This window comes from Calliphora vicina, chromosome 5 (genome assembly GCF_958450345.1).
Source record: "Calliphora vicina chromosome 5, idCalVici1.1, whole genome shotgun sequence".
In the NCBI taxonomy this organism is placed as follows: Eukaryota; Metazoa; Arthropoda; class Insecta; order Diptera; family Calliphoridae; genus Calliphora; species Calliphora vicina.
The window spans coordinates 101806895-101828574 of NC_088784.1; the positions used below are offsets into that span (position 1 = coordinate 101806895).

At 31.0% G+C, this 21680-nt stretch overlaps 1 protein-coding gene across 1 annotated transcript in view; it reads left to right on the forward strand.

Moving 5' to 3' along the window:
- Nucleotides 1–688: 688 nt before the first annotated feature.
- The window catches only part of LOC135961514 (homeobox protein invected-like), a 64039-nt gene continuing 43047 nt past the window's right edge, over nucleotides 689–21680 (forward strand). Inside the window, exon 1 of the mRNA XM_065513014.1 lies at nucleotides 689–2602. Coding sequence (XP_065369086.1) covers nucleotides 1036–2602 — 1567 coding nt within the window. The 5' untranslated portion in view covers nucleotides 689–1035. The remainder of the gene's footprint in view (nucleotides 2603–21680) is intronic.

A 21680-nucleotide genomic window follows, 5' to 3' on the forward strand; every position in this document is an offset into this window, starting at 1 on the left:
TTAAAATGAGAGCACTATGTTAATATGGGGCTCCCTTTTATATAGCGCACACACAACTTAATACTTAAGGGTATTTGCTTTGATTGTTGTTCTTGTTGTATTGCGAGTTCAGTTATATTTATTTCTCAATTGTTTAGTCATCTCTTTCTGGCGCTGGTTGGAGAAAAAAACCATAAAAAACAAATGCATGAAGAAGAAAAAAAATAAATAAAATAAATGTAGTCAAACATGTTGAGTTTTTCCTAATAAGCACACCCATTGGACGTCGACGTTTGGCGCTGGCGTATACATTAGCGTACGGCACATTTCAAATGTATTGTATGCTTTTAATATTTGCGCTCTTCAGTTACCTAACGCGTTCTGAGTTGTTATAACCGTAAAGCGGCTATACTGCACGTCTGTTGTTGCTTTGTTTTGTTGTTTTTTTTATTGCTTACACCGTAACCGCATTAGCTCTTCATACATTATAATACAACCAACGATTTGTTGTTAAACTGCAAATTGAGCTGATGTTATTGTTGTCGGTTGCGTTGTATGTGCATGCATATGCATGCGTGTTGTTTCAGTTATTTATTTAGTTTTTTTTTTTTGGTTTTTGCCATAAGAAAAAAACAAATAAAATCAAATTGAATTAGTGTTAATAGTATTAGATCATTGAATTGGAATTGTTGTTGATTTTAGAGTGTGTGTGTGAGAAAAGGCTTAAATGAGCAATAAAAACCAAAAAGTCAAACAAATCAATGAATTTTAATCACTCTAATCATCATAATCATTGAAATAACGGTTTATTTTAATTGCACGTATTGCATAAACGTCAACGTTGACCACAATAATGGCAAAAACTTGCCGACGGCTTTTTCAAAACTAAACTTTTTTCTGTCGCGTACCTAGAAAAGAATAAAAACTTATCGCAAATTCCAAAAAAAAACAAAAATTATTAAAAATTCAAAGCTAATAAAAAACAACAAGAAAGAAAAATTCCTAATTCCATTAAAAAGTGTTTAGTTTTTGTGCAACTTGTATACATGCCATAACATGCACCCGGACTTTAGTCTGGTGTTGCAAAAGTGTGCTTCAAATTTAAGTTTAAAGCATAAACAACCCATTTTATTTAGTGCGTACGTTAACGGTAAAAACATGTCCGCCTCGACGGCTGAAATGTCCAATAATTCGCCAGACGACACCGAAGATCTAGTACGCATAGTAAGCGATGAGGAAGATGAAGTTGAGGGAGAGGATACTGCTCAGTTTCCCCAACACAATACCGACCAAGAGGAGGAGGATGACAATATTAGTTTGTGTAGTGAACTGTCGGTGGGTAAAGAAAATCCTGGCGAGGAACGGCCAGCTAGCATGGACGATGAGGAGATTTTGGATATTAGTGATACACATTCAAATTCTTCCACCGAAGAAATGCAACATTCACCCTCAGTATCCTCTCAAGAAACTGGCATAAATCCTTTTGCCTTGGCCAACACTTTAAGATTTCCCGTGCCTTTTGGCCTGCAACCAAATGCCGCCGTTACAGCAGCAAATATTTCTCCCTTCCAAGAGGAGTTCCTAAGAAAGTCGCATCTTTATGCTGAAGAACTAATGAAACATCAAATGCAATTAATGGCTGCCGCCCGGGCCAGTGCCTTTTCGTTGCGTTCGAATTCATTGCCCCAGCTGCATCATTCTCATCCAATAAACTCCACTCCCAATCTAGTGCATCATCTGAATCCTTTAGCTAAAATTGGCCAATTAAGTGCAGCTGCAGCAGCTGCCCTCTCAGCGGCAGCTCAACAAAATCATAAACCTTTAAATCATGGCCATCATCCTCATCATATGCTACAACAACAGCAGCAGCATCAACACCTGCATCATCAATATTCCCTAAACAATGATACCTTGGCCAAATTAACGGATCTAAGCAAGCAACATTCACCTACCACAATCGGCTCCAACACCAATACCACCCATCACATGATGTCCACTCTCAACCAGCTGCAGACCCAAATGCAGGCTCATTTACCCGGTCTGCTGCATGACAATAATGATAATCTTCACGAAAGAGCTTTAAAGTTTAGCATAGACAATATACTTAAAGCCGATTTTGGACGTTCGAATAGTCTGGATTCACCACCTCAACAAAGGAAAACCAGCCAACATAAATCCCATTCACACCGGCAAAAACTAAATACATCATCGTCCTCCTCATCCACGGCCTCCACAACAGTGTTAAACGACTCACTGGAACACACAGCCCAAACATTGGCGCATAATATTTCACCTTCGACCCAAACATTCTCCTCTTCTTTGGCCACCATTTGTACGAATAGCAATGATTCGAGTAGCACGGCTGTTAGCAGCAGCTATAGTAGTGCTAATGGGGCTGCTGATCTGGTGAAGTCATCACCCTCTCAAACACCCACCTTGTCACCGGGTTTCAGTGCGACCTTTGACAATGTTAGCAGTGGGGGTAATAAGAATGTTTCGTCATCTAGCAAAAACGAGGAGAGTTCAACGGGTACATCGACATCTGCAACGGGCACGGGGAGCGGTCCTATAGTGTGGCCAGCTTGGGTTTATTGTACCCGTTACAGTGATCGTCCTAGTTCGGGTAAGTTTTGGAAATTTGTAACAAATTTGTCATGAATGGAATATTTGTGGAGGTTTGGGGAAAAAATTAAATTTCTAAACAAAAAGATTATGCCGACGGCAAAAAATAAAAAGTTTAGTACTATAATCTATTAGAATATATTGTTAAATATGTATCTGTTTACATATTCTATAGCATATTTGCAAAATTTTCAATTGGATAGTGATGTTGGAAAATTAAATTTCAAACATTCTAATTAGAATTGTGATTTGTAGCTGGGATTTAAAATAAGAAATTTGTGGCTCTCTTTATTAAGAACACTTTGAACATTTGTTAATTTTAATAAAATTTTAAGGTGAAAAAATACATTGAAAGGAAAAAGCTCAGTACCGGGAATAATTTACTTAATTGGAAACTAATTTCTCCACTTCGAACTGACTTATCAAAAATAATATTTTAAAATAGTGTAAGAAATATGGATATAGCTAAACCATTTCAATGAAATGGGGGTGGTTTGAAATCTATGTATACTGCTTTCCTTTCATTATTTTTTTGGTTATTGAATTAAACGAAATTTAAAAGAACTCCTGAATTTTCGAAACAAAAATTTTGATTTTTTGATGAAAAAAAAGTTTCGGAAGTTTTTGTCGTACGACTAATTAGTTTAATTACACAGTACAACATTTTTCAGTCCATTGCTTTGGGACTCAATTCTGACAATTGCACGTGAAAGTAGCCCCAAAAATAAGAACTTCTGTATCATTAGTTTTGTCAAGTTGGCTGCCATAATAATTTAATTGTCATACGAATTTTTTTCCTCAAGGTGGATTTTTATCACTTTTTCTATATTTTAGCACGGTTATATCTCGTATACCGTACGGAATATCTCTTTTGTGGCTGAAGAAAAGTTGTAGATATTGAATAGTAGAAGAAAAGTACGGAACATACCTTCCCGAAAAATTTGCATCCAGTGCCTTAAAAATCGCAAAAATGCCCATTTTTTTAAATTTTTTACCAATTTTTCACCTTTTTTGCTCAATTTATTCACTTTAAAGTGATTTTCGGAAGCGGGTCTTATATGGGAGCTATGAATAATTATGGACCGATCATAAAAAAATTTGGTACATAAAATTTTCTCGGCACAAGGACGAAGCCTGTTGAAATTGGCTGAAATCGGTTCATTATTTCACCTAGCCCCCATACAAATGTCCTCCCGAAATTGGACTTTATCGGTCATAAATGTTTAATTTATATATGTATCTACACAAATTTCGCTCCAAATAAGTTATATACATATATACAAAATTCATGTCACCAAATTTTATTATGATCGGTCCATAATTATCATAGCTCCCATATAAGACCCGCTTCCGAAAATCACTTTAAAGTGAATAAATCTGTTAAAAATGATGGTATAGAAGCAAAATTCATGATAAATAACTTTCATATAAACACAAATCACACGACCTAATTTCATGGTGTTCGGTCCATAATTGGATTTGTAATCCAGTTATAGAGCAAAAAAGGTGAAAAATTGGTAAAAAATTTTAAAAAATTGGTATTTTTGCGATTTTTAAGGCACTGGATGCAACTTTTTCGGGTAGGTATGTTCCGTATTTTTTTCTACTATTCAATGTATACAACTTTGCTTCAGTCAGAAAAGAGATATTCCGTACGGTATACGAGATATAACCGTGCTAAAATATAGAAAAAGTGATAAAAATCCACCTTGAGGAAAAAAAATCGTATGGCCATTAAATTATTACGGCAGCCAACTTGACAAAACTAATGATGCATAAGTTCTTATTTTTGGGGCTACTTTCACGTGCAATTGTCAGAATTGAGTCCCAAAATCATGTGTTGTACTGTGTTATGAATATTTCCATATCAAAACTGAATTCGGCATTTCCCGTTTGTCACCTTTAGTTGTTATTCTGGAGTTGAAGAGTCTTGTATATTGGATCCACTTATACACATTTGAACTTTTCGAACACTCGATAAGCCAAATTGTTTGTCCATCGAATATAATGATCGTAGGGAAAAATTCTGAGATACCATTGACGTGATATAATATCTACGAAGCATCGTCAACTTCGTTTCTCAGAAATAAGGAAAGGTAACGGTCACATACAAATTTCGATCCGCGTTGGTACAAAGAAATATTGAATAAATTTGATTGGTGCTTTAGCAGACCTATTTAAGAGTGTGATAAGATAAGTTCAAAGATGCTACACCACTATTCGTTTCTAAGAAATAAAGAAAGGTAACGGGCACATACAAATTTCGATCTACGTTGGTACAAAGAAATATTGAACAAATTTGATCGGTGCTTTAGAAGACCTTTTTAAGAGTGTGAAAGATCTATATAGTATAGAAGATTGGGTGCCCCGATAAACTAGACGATAGTGTGCTGGCCAATCATCTGAGAGTTGCTGGTTCGATTCCCGACAGAGACTCTGGGTGTATCTGCAGACAAGCAGTTTGTGTTTGTATTAAAAAAAAAACAAATTCAAGAAGAGCCAACAATCACGCAAAATATCAGTGTTTTATCTAAGAAATCCATATATGTACGCCTCTCTGTTATCATAACAATGCGGAACTGTTAATTTGACAAAAATCTTTGGAGAAATAAGAACTCTCACTGTTCCGGTTTTGAGCATTAAAATCTTTGAACTAACTGATCATCCACCATACAGGACTTAAAAATACAACTACTTTTTTTTATAAAACAGATTACGAGGTCACCATTCTTCGACGTCTGATGAAGGGGTTGATATGTTTTAAGATCTAAAAGCGTATGTATATGTCTTCATCCAGAATGATAGTTTAAAATAAAAACGTTCCTGAAGAAAAGATTTAGCTATAGTTTTATTTGGCATGGCATTGGTTGCTGGCACTGAATAGTACCACAATAGAAAAGTTCAAAACGTTAATTAATTGATATCTCGTATAAATAAAAGGTTTTTCTATAACTGCGGGTCGATATTGACAGTCTGTGTTGGCTATTTTGGTTTACTGGCGTCTGTCAATTCAGTTGTATATGGCAAGTTGCACGATTGTGCATTACGTCCAAATGATGAAACTTTATTATCATAATCAATGTCGATTAGTATAAACGTCATCATCACGGAGAACTTCACAATTGACATTTTGCATGAAGGATTTGAGGGTATCTCTTGAGGATGTACATGAATTGAGGACCAAGATAGTGAAATTTGAGCCCGCTAGGCTTTTCCTTGTGGGATTTTCTGAAGTTGCAGGGTATGTCAATAAGCTGCAATCGAACGATGACCTCAAAGTCAATATAACCCATACAATCATTTAGCCGTATTCTTCGGTAGAGTAATTGAAAATGTAACCTATCGTATCCGTGCTTCCTACACGCAGAGAAAAAATATAATTGGGCATGGTTACTGTAACCATTTAAATAGTGTTATAAGATTTTTAACAATATTATAGTCACAGTAACTATTAACATGATTGTGGTAACCATAATATGGTTAATTTATGATTCACATGATTGTATCAACCATATATATGGTTACAGTAAACAAATATATGTTTGTGGCAACCATATTTATGGTGAATAATTTTATCATAATATGTTGTTCTCAGATTATGATAAGCCTTATGCCGATATGAATGGTTGTCACAAACATATATTTGTTTACTGTAACCATATATATGGTTGATACAATCATGTGAATCATAAATTAATCATATTATGGTTACCACAATCATGTAAATGGTTACTGTGACTATAATATAGTTAAAAAACTTGTAACAATATGGAAATGGTTACAGTAAACATGCCCAATTATATTTTTTATCTGCGTGTAGTGAAGAATACCTGAATGTAAGTAGTGAAAACCTGCTGTTTTTCCAAATAGTTTCCAAGTCATGCCTTCTGTAAGCAGATTTGTTTATCTTTTTTTCATTACAAACCTGTTTTAAACTTTCTTTAAGACTCGCGTAGATATTAGGCAAGAGACTTCCATTTGTGTTGTATTGGCGGCGGAGATTTGAAGAGTGTTAGATTCAAAGAAGATTTTCGTTAATATCTCACACACATAATGTTTTATTTCATTTACACTTTAGGAAGCTAAAAAGGAACGTAAGGGCTTTTGTAAACATTTTTTAAAGGGTTTTTGTAACTTACTGTTAACCTTACAGGGAAGCATATTGTAAGTGAAATATTTAAACAATTATTGAACTTACTCTTATCTCTTGCAAGAAAGCACGTTGTATTACAGTAGGTGCGGATCCAGTTCAACCATTTAGGGGGGAGTCAATTAAAATTTGTTCTACATTTTTATTTTTTTCCCCTTTTTTATATGAAAACTTTTCGGTGTGGGGGGGGGTTGTAATTCCTCCAAGTTTTCAAGAGGGAATTCGCTATAGAAAAATCATGCCTTCAGTAAGCAGTTTTGAAAGGGGAGTTTATTTTCTCTCCTTTACAAACCAGTTTTAAACTATTTTTAGGATTCACGTAGATATTAGGCAAGAGACTGGATTGCATGATTGGCTACCGTTACCGCTAAGCTATCGTTACCCAAAAAATACAATTTCAGCTCAACTACCGTTACCGCTACTCTACCGTTATAGAAATTACGGAAATTACCGTTACCGATATAATCGTAAATACCGTTACCTCTAAATACCGCTACTGATATTCTATAAGTAATTTGAATTAAAAAAAATTTTTAATTTTAAAATTTATTTTTTTTTAATCTACAAAATTGTAGATAAAATAATATAACACATTTTTCAATTTATTTTTAATTTTTGTAAATTTTATTAATAACTTAATTTAGGATGAATTTACCGTTATCATTAAAATACCGTTAACGAAATATGCCAAAATACCGTTACCGTTCCCGAAATAATTCCAATTAGCATTACCGTTACATTTTTGCCGTGTTGAATCCAAATTTTGATAAAGATTAAACGATTTAAGATTTTTAAACTCAATATAAAAACGTATTTAGAAAAAAAATATGTAAATGCATTTGTTAATTTTAAGACAACCAACAACTGTTGGATGTTTGTTAACAAAATGTCATAGTGTTTTTTTTTTATCAAAACCTAACCTCATCAATACCTATAATTATTAGCTCTGTATATAAAAAAAACAAAGTTTTTATTTTAGCCAAAAATATTAACCACAGATAGATAAGGTTTTTATCATAATTACTATAAAAATGAAATTTTCTTAAAATAAAAACAGCCAGCAACCAAATGACATTTTGTAACCAGTAATTATTTATTTATATCGATCAAAAGTATGATCTTCTCTAGAAATGCTAAAGATGAAACAAGCCTAAAAAAATGAGAATGACAGAAAAGGTTAAAAAACATTGTTATTGCTCAGTTATGCTTAACCCTTTGGAAACCACAAAATTCATAAGCCTGTAATTTAAAATTAAGAAATATGGCGTAGTTTTTTTTTTGTTTCAAATCAAAAATTGTTTTTTAATTTCTTGCTTGATTTAGTTTTAATTTCAATTATTTCAGCCCGCATTTGTTTAAATATGAATTAATATACAATTACTCTAAAAAAAAGCAGAAAGACAAAAAATGAATTCATAATTGTATTTGGTTTGGTTACTTACACCATCCCCATCATCATCGTCATCACTTTGGAGTTTATTGTAGTTTAGTTTCAAATATTCCCCATGGTGTTATAAACCATAAACAAATTATTAAGTGCCAACATTGTTGTCGTTGTTATTATTGTTGTTGTTGCTTGGAGAGTATGGTGGAGAGTGAGTGAGTGAAGAAATGAATGAATGAGTATAAAGTGGTTTACAACAAGACCACTTTACCACTACAAAACATCATCAACACAATGCAGCAGCAACATCAACACACAACGACAACAACTTTAACACATAATAGGCGTAAATATTGTACATATTATTATTGTTATTGTTGCTATTGTATGAGAGTATGTAGGGATTATAATAAGATTTCATTACATCGTACATACTTACATACATATGTATGTACGTAATATACTTATATACAAACACATACAGTGTGTTTAGGTAGTATTTAGACAAATCAAAAATTATAGAAAAATAGTTAAAATACCCCCAAATATCATTATGAAATTCTGTGGTTGACAATACAATTAAAAACACCTCTTCAGCTGCTGATAATCATACACAGAGAAAACAGATTCGTGATAGCAACCGAATTTGTTGCCAATCGAATGATTCGTTTGAACATATGGAATATTTCAGTTGTATCAACAGAAATTTTTTTTGATAAAGAAAAATTTCGGTTGAAGCAATCAAACTTTTGTTAGCCAAAAGTAGTTGTCCAAAAATATTTATCACGAATTTTACGAAATGTAAAATGCATTTTTGTTAAACTTTAATGCTTAAAATCTCTGAAAAATAAAGGCTGTCTCAATAAGAATGCACTTTGTCATTGTAAATTGTAAAGAAGTCATGTTAAGTATGGAATAAAATATCCGTCATGAAACCACATGTCGTCCAGACGAATGCCATACACAGTCATTGCAATTTCAGCTTCATCTTAAAAAAAGTAAGTCCCAATCACGCCGCCTGACCAAAATCCTCGGTGTAGGTACATTTGTTTCTCATGGATTGCATGAGGATTTTCCGATCCCCAAATTCGACAATTTCATGTATTCACGAAGCCATTCAGATGGAAATGCGTTTCATCGAAAAATTGGCATTGACTTCACTTTGCTCCATTATCCATTGAACGAATTGCTGACGCTTTTCATGGTCTGCTGGTTTGAGCTCTAAGTAAAGCTGGCCACACACGGAATGATTTGTTCGCTTTGAAGTTCTTGAGAACGATGACGAATTGAGAAATGTATTCAAAGGACCGACCGGTATGTTGACGCACTGGAATCTTACTGTCCATAACCGACCCAGTTTCTTCAAATTGTTAGACCACTCTTCGAATGGATGACACATTTAGTGCATTTTTTCGACTGAAAATTCTTCGAAGTTTGCGAATCGGTTAACCGTTAATCGGTTAAACTGCCTTATAATTCATTTTATTATATTTAGCAATAACTTACTATGTGTTTACCTAAGTTTTCAAATTTTCAAACTAAATCTTTGTTTTAGATTTCCGTAGAGTTTTTTAGACGATCTTAATCAATAGATTTGTCTCATCTTTTAAACTGCCTAATACTTCAAGCTGTTTTTTAGTACATAATTAGTGGCATAATATTTTATTTTCTCAATCCATGTACCCCAATATTTATACGATCAGTAGGGAGACGATGTTCCGGATTAATTTCTCGACATGTTTATATTACTCCAACTTTTTTATCATTTGAAATATGTTTCAAAAACTTCTCCACGTGCATTATGTTTTCTTGGTAAAAAATTGCAGTTGATTTTGAAGCATTCATCATTTATGTAGATTAACATATAAATAAATTCGGCTTCCAAAATTTAAATAGAATTATAAAAAAGCCCTACAATAGTTGAATGATATGTTCTATTTAATCATACGGCAATTAAAAAACCTTTTGGTTGCAGTTTTATCATTGAGACTCAAAATACCATATATATTAGCGGTATTCACAATCTTGTGGAAATGGTTTTGCATCATTGCAGATGTAAAATTGTATATGTTTTTGTGTGTATTTTGTTATTGGATTACTGTAAAATTTTGCATTTGCAATGATGCTAGACCATTTTCACAAGATTGTGAATACCGCTATTGTTTTTTAATGATTTCTTAATATCTTCCTTGCAATTTGTGTAAATCTATCAACGGCTTTGAGCACAAGATTTTCGGTGGATCTTAATATTCTGAGCATTTTTTGAATAGTTGTTTAATTTTATATTAGTGTTAAACTATTAATGCGTTCGTTGATAATGTCACCAGAAATACACTAGAACTGTTGTCTCTAACGTAAACCTAGTCCCTGTCCACACTGTGAAACATTTGCTTCGAAACATTTTTAAATTCTATTTTGAAACTGCATTCGTTTTTGACATTTCTGTACAGAACGAATAAGAACGAATAAATGTAGATGACATACTCAACAAAAACTTCATGTACATGAAACAGAGTACCCTTTTCCATTCCTCTTTCCCCTTTCATAAACAAACTCAAATGCTTTGCAGCAAATGTTTCACAGTATGGATAGGGACCTACTGACGCTTAAAGGAAAGTTGTCGACATTTGTACTAGTGCAATTGTCGATAGAGAAAGGGTATTTACATAGAGACATATGGTTCTAGGCTGACTACGGGATACCATTTTGAAATTTTCTTTTAATGCTTTAAGTATGTTTTACTATTTGTTAAATTATGATATTTTTAATTTAATACAAATATGTATATGGAAACTGTGCTGAAGTCAACGAAATAAGTCAATTATGGGTACTATAATTATTTCTTTAAGTAGTTTAGGCCAATTAACATTGGACCTTAACAAAATAGTAAAATATAAAAATGAAAAATTAAATACACAGAAAAAACTATTTCTTAAACCGTTTCTATTCAAATATTTGTCACATATTGAACTGATTTGAATTATTTCATAATTAAATCAAGTATTCAATTGCTCAAAAACAAAATTTCTTGATATTTTCTATTGAATTTTAAGTTTTGAATTTGATTATTTTGACAATTGAATATACAATTTTCGTTATTGGTTGAATTTCAAATACAAAAATTATGGAATATATAATTTTCGTAATTGAAAACACATTTTTGTTATTTTTTGTGTTTCAATTACGAAAATTATCTATTCAATAATTTTTGTATTTGAAATATATAATTTTTTCTGTGTACAAACAATAAAATTATATTTAGAAAACAAAATAATGAAAAAAAAGAAAATATGCAACAAAAATATGCAGCTATGAGTTAAATATGAAAAAATATGCTATAAAACGCAAAATATGCTAAAATATGCAGTAAAGTACAAAAATATGCACTAACAAATCGATGCCAAAATTCTTAAAATTGTCTGAAATGGATAAATAACTAACTCATATGATTATACGACGCACAGCTAAAAATATGATATTGCATATTTTTGGTTGCCCTGTTCATCATGCTTTCGATTTCTCCAACATCTACAATCAGTGAGAGAGTTTTTTCCAAGTCAAGTTTTATTAAATCTAAAGAAAAAAATCGTTTAAAAGGAAAAACTTAAATTATATTCTTTTTATAAAAATTATTTCAGAAGATCTCACTAAAATCCTAAAAAACACTCAAATGTGTATACAAAAACCATCTCAAATACATTATTTTTTGGTTGAATTGTTATATATTGTTTGTTTTTTATGTTTTTGTACACAAAATTCGTGGTTGTATTTTCAATTTAAAATTAAAATAGATATTATTCGGTTAATCGAATAATTTTAAATTAACCGATTATTAAACTAAACCCCGATTAATTATTTGCTCGGTTAACCGATTAAACCAGAAACCCGATTAATTGAAAACACTAATATCTATACTAAGTTGTTGCTGGTTAGTTAGACTATGAAGTCATATCTAGATCCAAATAATGCTGATTTATTATACAAAATCTAAAATATAAAACCAATTTGCTTTGTCCAAACAGTTTTTACACATACTGTATACATAATCCGTAATACATACTTATTATAACACTAAAAAGATGAACGTTACAAATATAAAAATTTGTATTTTTGATCTTTCCAAATCCTCTAACTCCCATATAAAAACAACGGCAAACAAAGAAACAACCAACAAAAAAAAAAGAACATCATGAACCCTTATAAAAAGGTTTTAACAAATGATGACGACTACTTCCACTTTGGAGAACATTACTGCTCTACAACCACAATAACGATGATGATGATGGTTAAATCTTTTTCTATTCATCCATCATATTTTTTTTCTGGTACATTTTCGAGGGTGGTTGTTAAAATTGTTATGAATTTTGTTGTTCTTGTTGTTATACAATAGAACATTTATTGTGGTTGTAAAACATGTATGAAAAATGGTTGAATTATGATTGTGGTAAATTAAAACCAAACAAACCCAAACTGAAAATGGGAAAAGCAAATTGCTATTGAAATTATGGGGGGAAGAAAAAATAAACAAACATAATTAGGTTGGGAAAGTTATTTGAAAATAATGGAGTGTGTTTTGTTTGAAGAGACATCATTAAATAAGGTTATTTTTTTTGTTGTTTATATACTAAGTAGTACTTGTGGAAATATTTAAGAATTAGTGAAAGAAGAAAAATTTTAAACTCGTTTTTATACACAGCAATTCTAACAACAATTTATATGTGATTTTTGTAGTGCCGAGAGAAGTCAATTGCTAACTTTAGACATCCCAGGTAATCTAGCGTGAAGTCAATTGTTACTTTAGTGTCTCTAAGTTATCTAGAGTGTAGTCAGTTTAAACGTTTTGTGAGTAATTCGTACAAACTGGTTTTATATAAGTTGATAATGATGTAACCTAGCGTGAAGTCACTTTAGTGTATCTAAGTAACATAGAGTGTAGTCAATTTAAACGTTTATTTTACTAAAAAAATTGAGTTGAAGTCTGCAAAAGACCTCGTTATATATTTAAATGAGTATCTGAAAAGATTTTGATTTTTTTTTGGGAATTAAGTGATTTTCGATAACAAATTTAAATTTTAGTAAATAAATGACATTTAATTTTAATTACTAAACAATTTATTCTTTTTTTGAAAAGAAGACACAATTTCCTATACATTAATGTATATTTTAACATTTATTTTTATACCCTCCACCACCATAAGTGGTGAATGATGGTATATGTATATAAGTTTGTCATTCCGTGTATAACATTGAGAAATATTCATCTGAGACCCAACAAAGTATATATTTTCTTGATCCTTATGAAATTCTAAGTCGATTGAGCCATGTCCGTCTGTCTGTCCGTCTGTGTGTCTGTGTAAAATACGCTCACGTCCAAAATACGCAAACAAAATTGGTAGACTTGCAAAAAATATGTTTATTGTTGTTCTAAGCAGTTTGGTATTGAAAATCAGCAAAATCGGTTCAGTAGAACCAGAGCTATGAATCAAAATGTGAGACAACCTAAAAAAAATATTGACAATTTTCACATATTTTTGGTTATTTGTGTAAATATATTGCAGATAATACCATAAAACTTTACACACGTTATTCTTATAATAAAAGGACTAACTCTGGTGAAAATTTTAAGAATCGGTTCATGATTTCTCCTAGCCCTCATACAAATTTCTTCCCAAAATATGGTTCTATGGTCTATAAATGCCTTCAGAATTGCAGTATCTATACAAAATTCAGCAAAAATAAGTTTCGTGCTAAAAGAAATCACAACACTAAATTTTTGTGGATCGTCCCATATTTGACATAGCCCCCATATAAAGTTCACTTCCGAATATCACTTAAATTAGCATAAATATCATATAAATATCGCTATTAAGTTGAAATTCGTCATAAATAATCCCCATATATATCAAAATCGCTATACCTAATTCTATGATGATCGGCCTATAATTGGTTATAGTACCATATATATCAACCTAAAAAATATGTATGCAGGTGGAGGGTATTTAAGATTCGGCAAAGCCGAATATACCGTTCTAACTTGTTTTTTTTAATTTACCTCCAAACTTGGATATTTTTTATTGGGAATTTTTTAAAACATAACGTTATTTTTGTTATTTAATTTAGTATAACATCCTAAGCAGCTTACTGCGAGCGTCACAGCTGGATAAAAATAAATCCAAAATGACAAAAAAATGTTTAGGTTACATTCACACCTTTTTAATTAAACAATTATTTATTTCAAAAAAAAAAAAAAAAAAAAACTTGTGAAGTTCATTTATAATAATTTGATTTTAATTATTACATCATTGCAAAAATAAAAGTATTTTAACAAAAATAGATTTAACGATTTTTAACTTTTCAGTTTGTTTTTCGAATAAAAACAATTAAAAATGACACTTGCATTACGTGTGACGTATATAATAAAATTTATACAATTTTGTTACTACTATAAATAAAAAACATACAAATAAAATCAATTGTTTATTAACTTGGATTTTTGTTTATTTCAGAATCCTCTAACAGTCTTTTTTTTAACCCTTCACCAGGAGCTGTATAAATTTATAGTATTCATTTTGTAACAATTAAGGTACGGTCACACATGTCAAATATTTACTCAAAACAGCGTAACCACTTTTTATAGCACAAATTTGTTTGACGTGTTTACTCTTACAAGTGTTTTGTAAGATCAAACAGCATAAAATAAAACAAAAATATTTGTTTTGAATTGTCTTAAGTAAATGGAGTTTTTGACAATAAATAAAAGAATTAAATGTATTTTATTTAGTGGTTACGTCTTTTTCGTTAAATATTTGCCATGTATGACCTACCTTTATTTACAGATAAAAAAATAACCAATTGAATTTTGGTAAAAAATTTAAGTGTCGCCCTTTATTTGATTGGCCCATTTTTGTACGATCTGTAGCCCGATTTTAGTTTTCTCTATAAAAATCTATTTTTGCAATTAGACCACTTTTTAAGGTTTTTCTAATAAAAATCTAGATTTTAGCCGTGTTCAAGATCTATAGCCGATTTGAGGTTTTTCGTAAAAAAATGATTTTTGTTGAAAAACATAAGTGATAACAGATTATCATGCATTTCTCGATTGGGCCACTATTTAAGGATTTAAAGCCGATTTTAGATTTTTCATATAAAAATAAATTTTTAGTATTTTTGTTATATCTTTATTGTTCTCACCCAAAAGCAAAATTTAACTTTTTTAATGAGAGACAACTTAACGGTACTTTTTGAAAGTAAACAAGTTTTTTTCTTATTCTTGTTGTTTGCCTTAATTTTGCGATCAAATAATCTTGGTGCTATTTTAAGTGGAAGATTCGTATAAACGCAGACGTGAAATTTATTTTTAAAAAAGTTACCAAAAATAAAATTTTATCAATTTTAGTTTTATTGTCATCCAAAGGTACGTTTCTAATAGTAACATCTCAATTTACTGCAACTTTTTCTATTTGAATCAATAAATTTCATCACTTTTTGTCCGATCAAGAAAAGATTCAAATTAAATTTGTTCACGACCAAGAATGGTGCAATAGAGAAATTGGACGTAAAATCGATCGTTCGGAAAGTGTGGTGCGAAATTTCTTGAAGAAAGGTCAAAATTAACAAAACTAACAAAAAGACAACTTTATCTAATAAAACAAGAAGCAACCCACAACAAATTGAATTCCACACAAATGAAGAATAAATTGAATCTTCCATTGACTTCCAAACACGTTGCACACATTTTACGAAACGATGAAAACATAAAATGGAAAAAGCCGAAATGTAAACCTAAAAAAACACCATAAAGAAAATCGTCTGTCCATATGAAATGGACAGATGAGTGGAAAAAAGTTATTTTCTCTGACAAAAAAAAATTTAATTTAGACGGCCCTGACTCATACTCGTGCTATTGGCACGATTTGAGATCAAACGATGTTCGGATGTCAAAACGTAATTTCGGTGGTGGCAGTGTTATGTTTTGGGCAGCGTTTTCTGCAGTTGGCAAGTCGAAAAAATGTTTTGTTCCGACAAAAATGAATAGTGCGATTTATAACGAACTGTTGGAAGATGCTCTTCTCTCATTTATGGTTGAAAAAATGGATGAAGATTGCATATTCCAACAAGATAATGCTGCAATCCATGTTTCTAAGCAATCGCAATCTTGGTTTAATGAACACAGCATTATCTCTCTGTTGGACTGGCCGTCTTGTAGTCCGAACTTAAACCCAATGGAGAACTTGTGGGGATACATGGCTCGTAAAGTTTATGCAAATAATGCCCATAATGAAAGCATAAAGACTGTGACAGAGCTGAAAGTAAGAATTAAACAAGTCTGGGAGGAAATTGATTCCAATCTGCTTAAAAAATTTGTGGAATCAGCCAGACCGTATTTTTGAAACAATCCATAACAAAGGATCATCCACACATTATTAATAATGCTACTGTGGCCCATAAATATATAAAATTGGCTGTTAATCTCGAAAATGAAGTAAAAAAGAAATAAATAAAGTACAAATGAATTTTTTTGTAAACAATATTTTAACTGAAGTCTTAACTAATTTAATAAACAAATTTGTAGCCCCCTAAATATGTTCATTAGAGTGACAATCAGTTGTATGGAAAAAATTTTTTGTTAAAATTTTGAAGAGTGCCGGGTGGAATATTGTGACACTAGGCCTAAATGTTAAGTGCTGAAAATTTGAGCCAAATCGGGCAACGATTTCTGGACGCGCATCGAGGTCAAAGTTCAGATATATGCAAAATTTTACTGTTAATATGGAATAAATAGGTGAAACTCGTTAACTTTCTGCATTTTTTTCTAGAAATATGTAGATTTATTTATATTAATGAATATTACATTAAAAAAAAAGTTTTGGAAATTAACCCTGTATCTCCTTTGGTTCAAAATGACCCAAAAACTGTATTATCGCCAAAATTAGAGAAAAATGCAAATTTTTCAGTTTTTGAAAAAATTTTGCTGCTAAATAAATACTTTTGCAATTGAATGCAAAAGAATCGAAATATGTACGTAATTATCGTTGTAATGAGATATAAATGACAAAATTTGATTAAAAAATGTTAAAGTTATTACAAATTCGCCAGACCATTAGCGTGTTTCAGGCCACTTGAACAAAAAATTTAGAAAAAAAATTAAGAAATTTCGAGAAAAATTAAAATAAAAGCTCATTTCTACTTAAAATATGTCCATATGTACTTGTATATGAGTTTTTGCCTTCGTAGGATACCGTTAACCTATTCGCAGGTATGGCCAAAAAAAATATTTTTTTTAACGGCTGTTTCAAAACTCCATTTTCAAATTTTTAAAAATTTTGTTAAACAAATTTCAGATTTTTTCGATCATCACATTGGGGTTTATTGAGATCAAAATAGGGAATAAAAATATGAAAAAATTATGTCAATACCTCTTACAGTTTTTCCGTACCTGCGATTTAAATTTTGCGTTTTTCAAGAAAAAATAATTTTTTGTCCATATTTAGGCGAATGAGTCCAATTTCCTTACTGTTATAAATTTTAAGTAATACCTATTCATAATATTATAGTCCTTGTAATTTTAAATATGTTCTGAAAGTTTTACTAAAATCGGAAAACGATAACCTTTGAATCGCGAAGGTCAAAGGTCAAATTTTTCAATATTTGGAATTTCTAATGAAAAGATAGCGAAATGTTATATATTTTTGGGCCGATTTTAATGTAACTTAAGGAAAATATAACATAAAGTCAAGAATTTTAAATAAAAGCACAAAAATGGAAATTAACCCTTAGCAACACTTGGGGTCCAAATTACCCTCAACTTTTAAAATCACGCAAAACACAACCATTTTGACCCCAAGTCCTCTTAAAGGTTAAAATTCATTTTTGCACTGTTGTTGTAAATGCTAGACCCCAATATATATTTTCCTCAAGTTTCATGAAAATCGGCCCAAAAATATATAACATTTCGCTATCTTTTCATTAGAAATTCCAAATATTGAAAAATTTGACCTTTGACCTTCGCGATTCAAAGGTTATCGTTTTCCGATTTTAGTAAAACTTTCAGAACATATTTAAAATTACAAGGACTATAATATTATGAATAGGTATTACTTAAAATTTATAACAGTAAGGAAATTGGACTCATTCGCCTAAATATGGACAAAAAATTATTTTTTCTTGAAAAACGCAAAATTTAAATCGCAGGTACGGAAAAACTGTAAGAGGTATTGACATAATTTTTTCATATTTTTATTCCCTATTTTGATCTCAATAAACCCCAATGTGATGATCGAAAAAATCTGAAATTTGTTTAACAAAATTTTTAAAAATTTGAAAATGGAGTTTTGAAACAGCCGTTAAAAAAAAATATTTTTTTTGGCCATACCTGCGAATAGGTTAACGGTATCCTACGAAGGCAAAAACTCATATACAAGTACATATGGACATATTTTAAGTAGAAATGAGCTTTTATTTTAATTTTTCTCGAAATTTCTTAATTTTTTTTCTAAATTTTTTGTTCAAGTGGCCTGAAACACGCTAATGGTCTGGCGAATTTGTAATAACTTTAACATTTTTTAATCAAATTTTGTCATTTATATCTCATTACAACGATAATTACGTACATATTTCGATTCTTTTGCATTCAATTGCAAAAGTATTTATTTAGTAGCAAAATTTTTTCAAAAACTGAAAAATTTGCATTTTTCTCTAATTTTGGCGATAATACAGTTTTTGGGTCATTTTGAACCAAAGGAGATACAGGGTTAATTTCCAAAACTTTTTTTTTAATGTAATATTCATTAATATAAATAAATCTACATATTTCTAGAAAAAAATGCAGAAAGTTAACGAGTTTCACCTATTTATTCCATATTAACAGTAAAATTTTGCATATATCTGAACTTTGACCTCGATGCGCGTCCAGAAATCGTTGCCCGATTTGGCTCAAATTTTCAGCACTTAACATTTAGGCCTAGTGTCACAATATTCCACCCGGCACTCTTTGAAATCTAAAAAAAAAAATCGGCTGTCACTCTAATGTTCATGTTTAATTTTTCCAATATTTTTTTAAAAAAAGTAGTGTGCGTTTATAGGAATATGCACAAGTGTAGACAGTAACATAGAAACTTACTTGAGCACATATTACTTGTGGTGTGTGAAATAGTAAGATGTCAACAGTTCCAGCGATATATGATTTGTGGTGAGTTCTAAATTGTAATGAAAACAAATATTTAAAACAGACTACACACCCGATTACAAAATGGACAGAAAGTGGCAATTGGTACTGCAATAGATTTTGTGGAGTAAAATAACCACTTCTTAATCTGAAACCTAAGAGAACCAATTGATTGTTCTTTACATTACAAAATACACATATGTAAGTGTCAATCAAACGGCCCTAAAATATATAAGTTGGAGTCAGCCAAGTAACTTGACATCAGTGATAAATACTGTTTGTCACTATAAGAACTGAAGGGTATTATATCGGTATTATTTGAATTTAGTTGTATTTTTTTCCTCAAATCTCTAGGATTTTTACACAGAATTGCTAAAGATATTTTGTAATACAGTCTCGTAGCCACTGTACAAATTAAGCATACATTGTATGCAGACACTTTTAAACAGAGTGCAAAGTAAGTGTCATTTTCGATTGCAAGTGGTGCTGCCACAAATTGATCACAATTAAATATTTAGCCGCACTATCTGCTAATAAAAATGAAAAACACTAACATTATAATGTATATATTGCTTTTTTACTCAGTCTCTGCACTGATACTCACACTGTAATGTATTTATGCCCGACTGTCTGTCTGTCTGTCTGTCAGACTGACGTTCTGTCTATCTATCTTAGCGATACAATCAAACTGTTGTTTATCGTCATCATCATCGAATGTAAGTATGAATGAATCGGTATGAGTTACTTGTGATACTTGCAATCGGGGATGGGAAATTCAGTACTCTTTGAAAGTTCATGAAATTATTAGCTTTTATTAACAGAATTATTTATGTTATTAATGTTGTAAGGATACTATTAAGATTTTATTTGAAAAATAGATTTGGTTCCCTCTCGAATGAATAACGAACAAACTTGTTAGTCATTGGAAGTAGTAAATATCATGTATAGCTGCTTTAGACGACAAGACTTTACATACGACTTTGGTTTGTCCTAAAATGTGATCGTGTAAAACGGCTTTTAGTACTTTTAAGCTTCAAAAAGTATTAACTTAGGTTATGTTTCCATCCCTGCTTAAAATATATTGTATCACTTCATAAATCCACTATAGTTCATACTTTTCTTACAATATTATTGTTATTATTGCATTGTAATTGTTGCTGTTTTTAATAATTAATGCGAAAATTATATGTTTAGATTCTAGGCATTTAATTATGATTTAATATTTAGTTGTTACAACTGCTATTTGTGTGTGGCGGCCTTTAAACGTTTAAATGTCTTTTCTTTCATTTTTCTTGTCTCCTCTATTCAATTTCAATTTTTCAATATTTGTTTAATATTAACTCCGCGCACAGGGCAGCTCAATAGAAGCAGTAAGAATAATTATCTTCTGGCAACAGATGTTTAAAGGAAATAATTAATACAAAACATATGTATATATATATATAATGTATATGTATAAATAATATACCCTACCCTAAGAATCTACTACCAAATTAATGATCTGCAGCCGATTTCAGGTTTTTCATATAAAAATGGATTTTTGGTGGAAAATAGAGTTGATCAGAGATTGTTATTATTTTGTCGATTGGACCACTATTTAAGAATCTACAGCCCATTTTAGGTTTTTCATTTATTTAGACGATTGGGCCACTATTTAAGGATCTACAGCACATTTTAGGTTTTTCATATAAAAGTCGATTTTTAGTGGAAAATAGAGTTGATCACAGATTATCATTATTTTGTCGATTGGGCCATTACTTAAGAATCTACAGCCCATTTTAGGTTTTTCATATAAAAATCGATTTTTGGTGGAAAATAGAGGTTATCACATTTAGAAGAAATAGAGGTTATCACAGATTATCATTATTTTGTCGATTGGGCCACTACTTAAGAATCTACAGCCCATTTTAGGTTTTTCATATAAAAATCGATTTTTGGTGGAAAATAGAGGTGATCACAGATTATCATTATTTAGACGATTGGGCCACTATTTAAGGATCTACAGCCCATTTTAGGTTTTTCATATAAAAATCGATTTTTGGTGGAAAATACAGGTGATCACAGATTATCATTATTTTGTCGATTGGGCCACTATTTAAGGATCTACAGCCCATTTTAGGTTTTTCATATAAAAATCGATTTTTGGTGGAAAATACAGGTGATCACAGATTATCATTATTTTGTCGATTGGGCCACTATTTAAGGATCTACAGCCGATTTTAGGTTTCTCATATAAAAGTCGATTTTTGGTGGAAAATGGAGGTGATCACAGATTATCATTATTTTGTCGATTGGGCCACTATTTAAGGATCTACAGCCGGTTTTAGGTTTTTCATATAAAAGTCGATTTTTGTGGAAAGTGGAGGTGATTACAGATTATC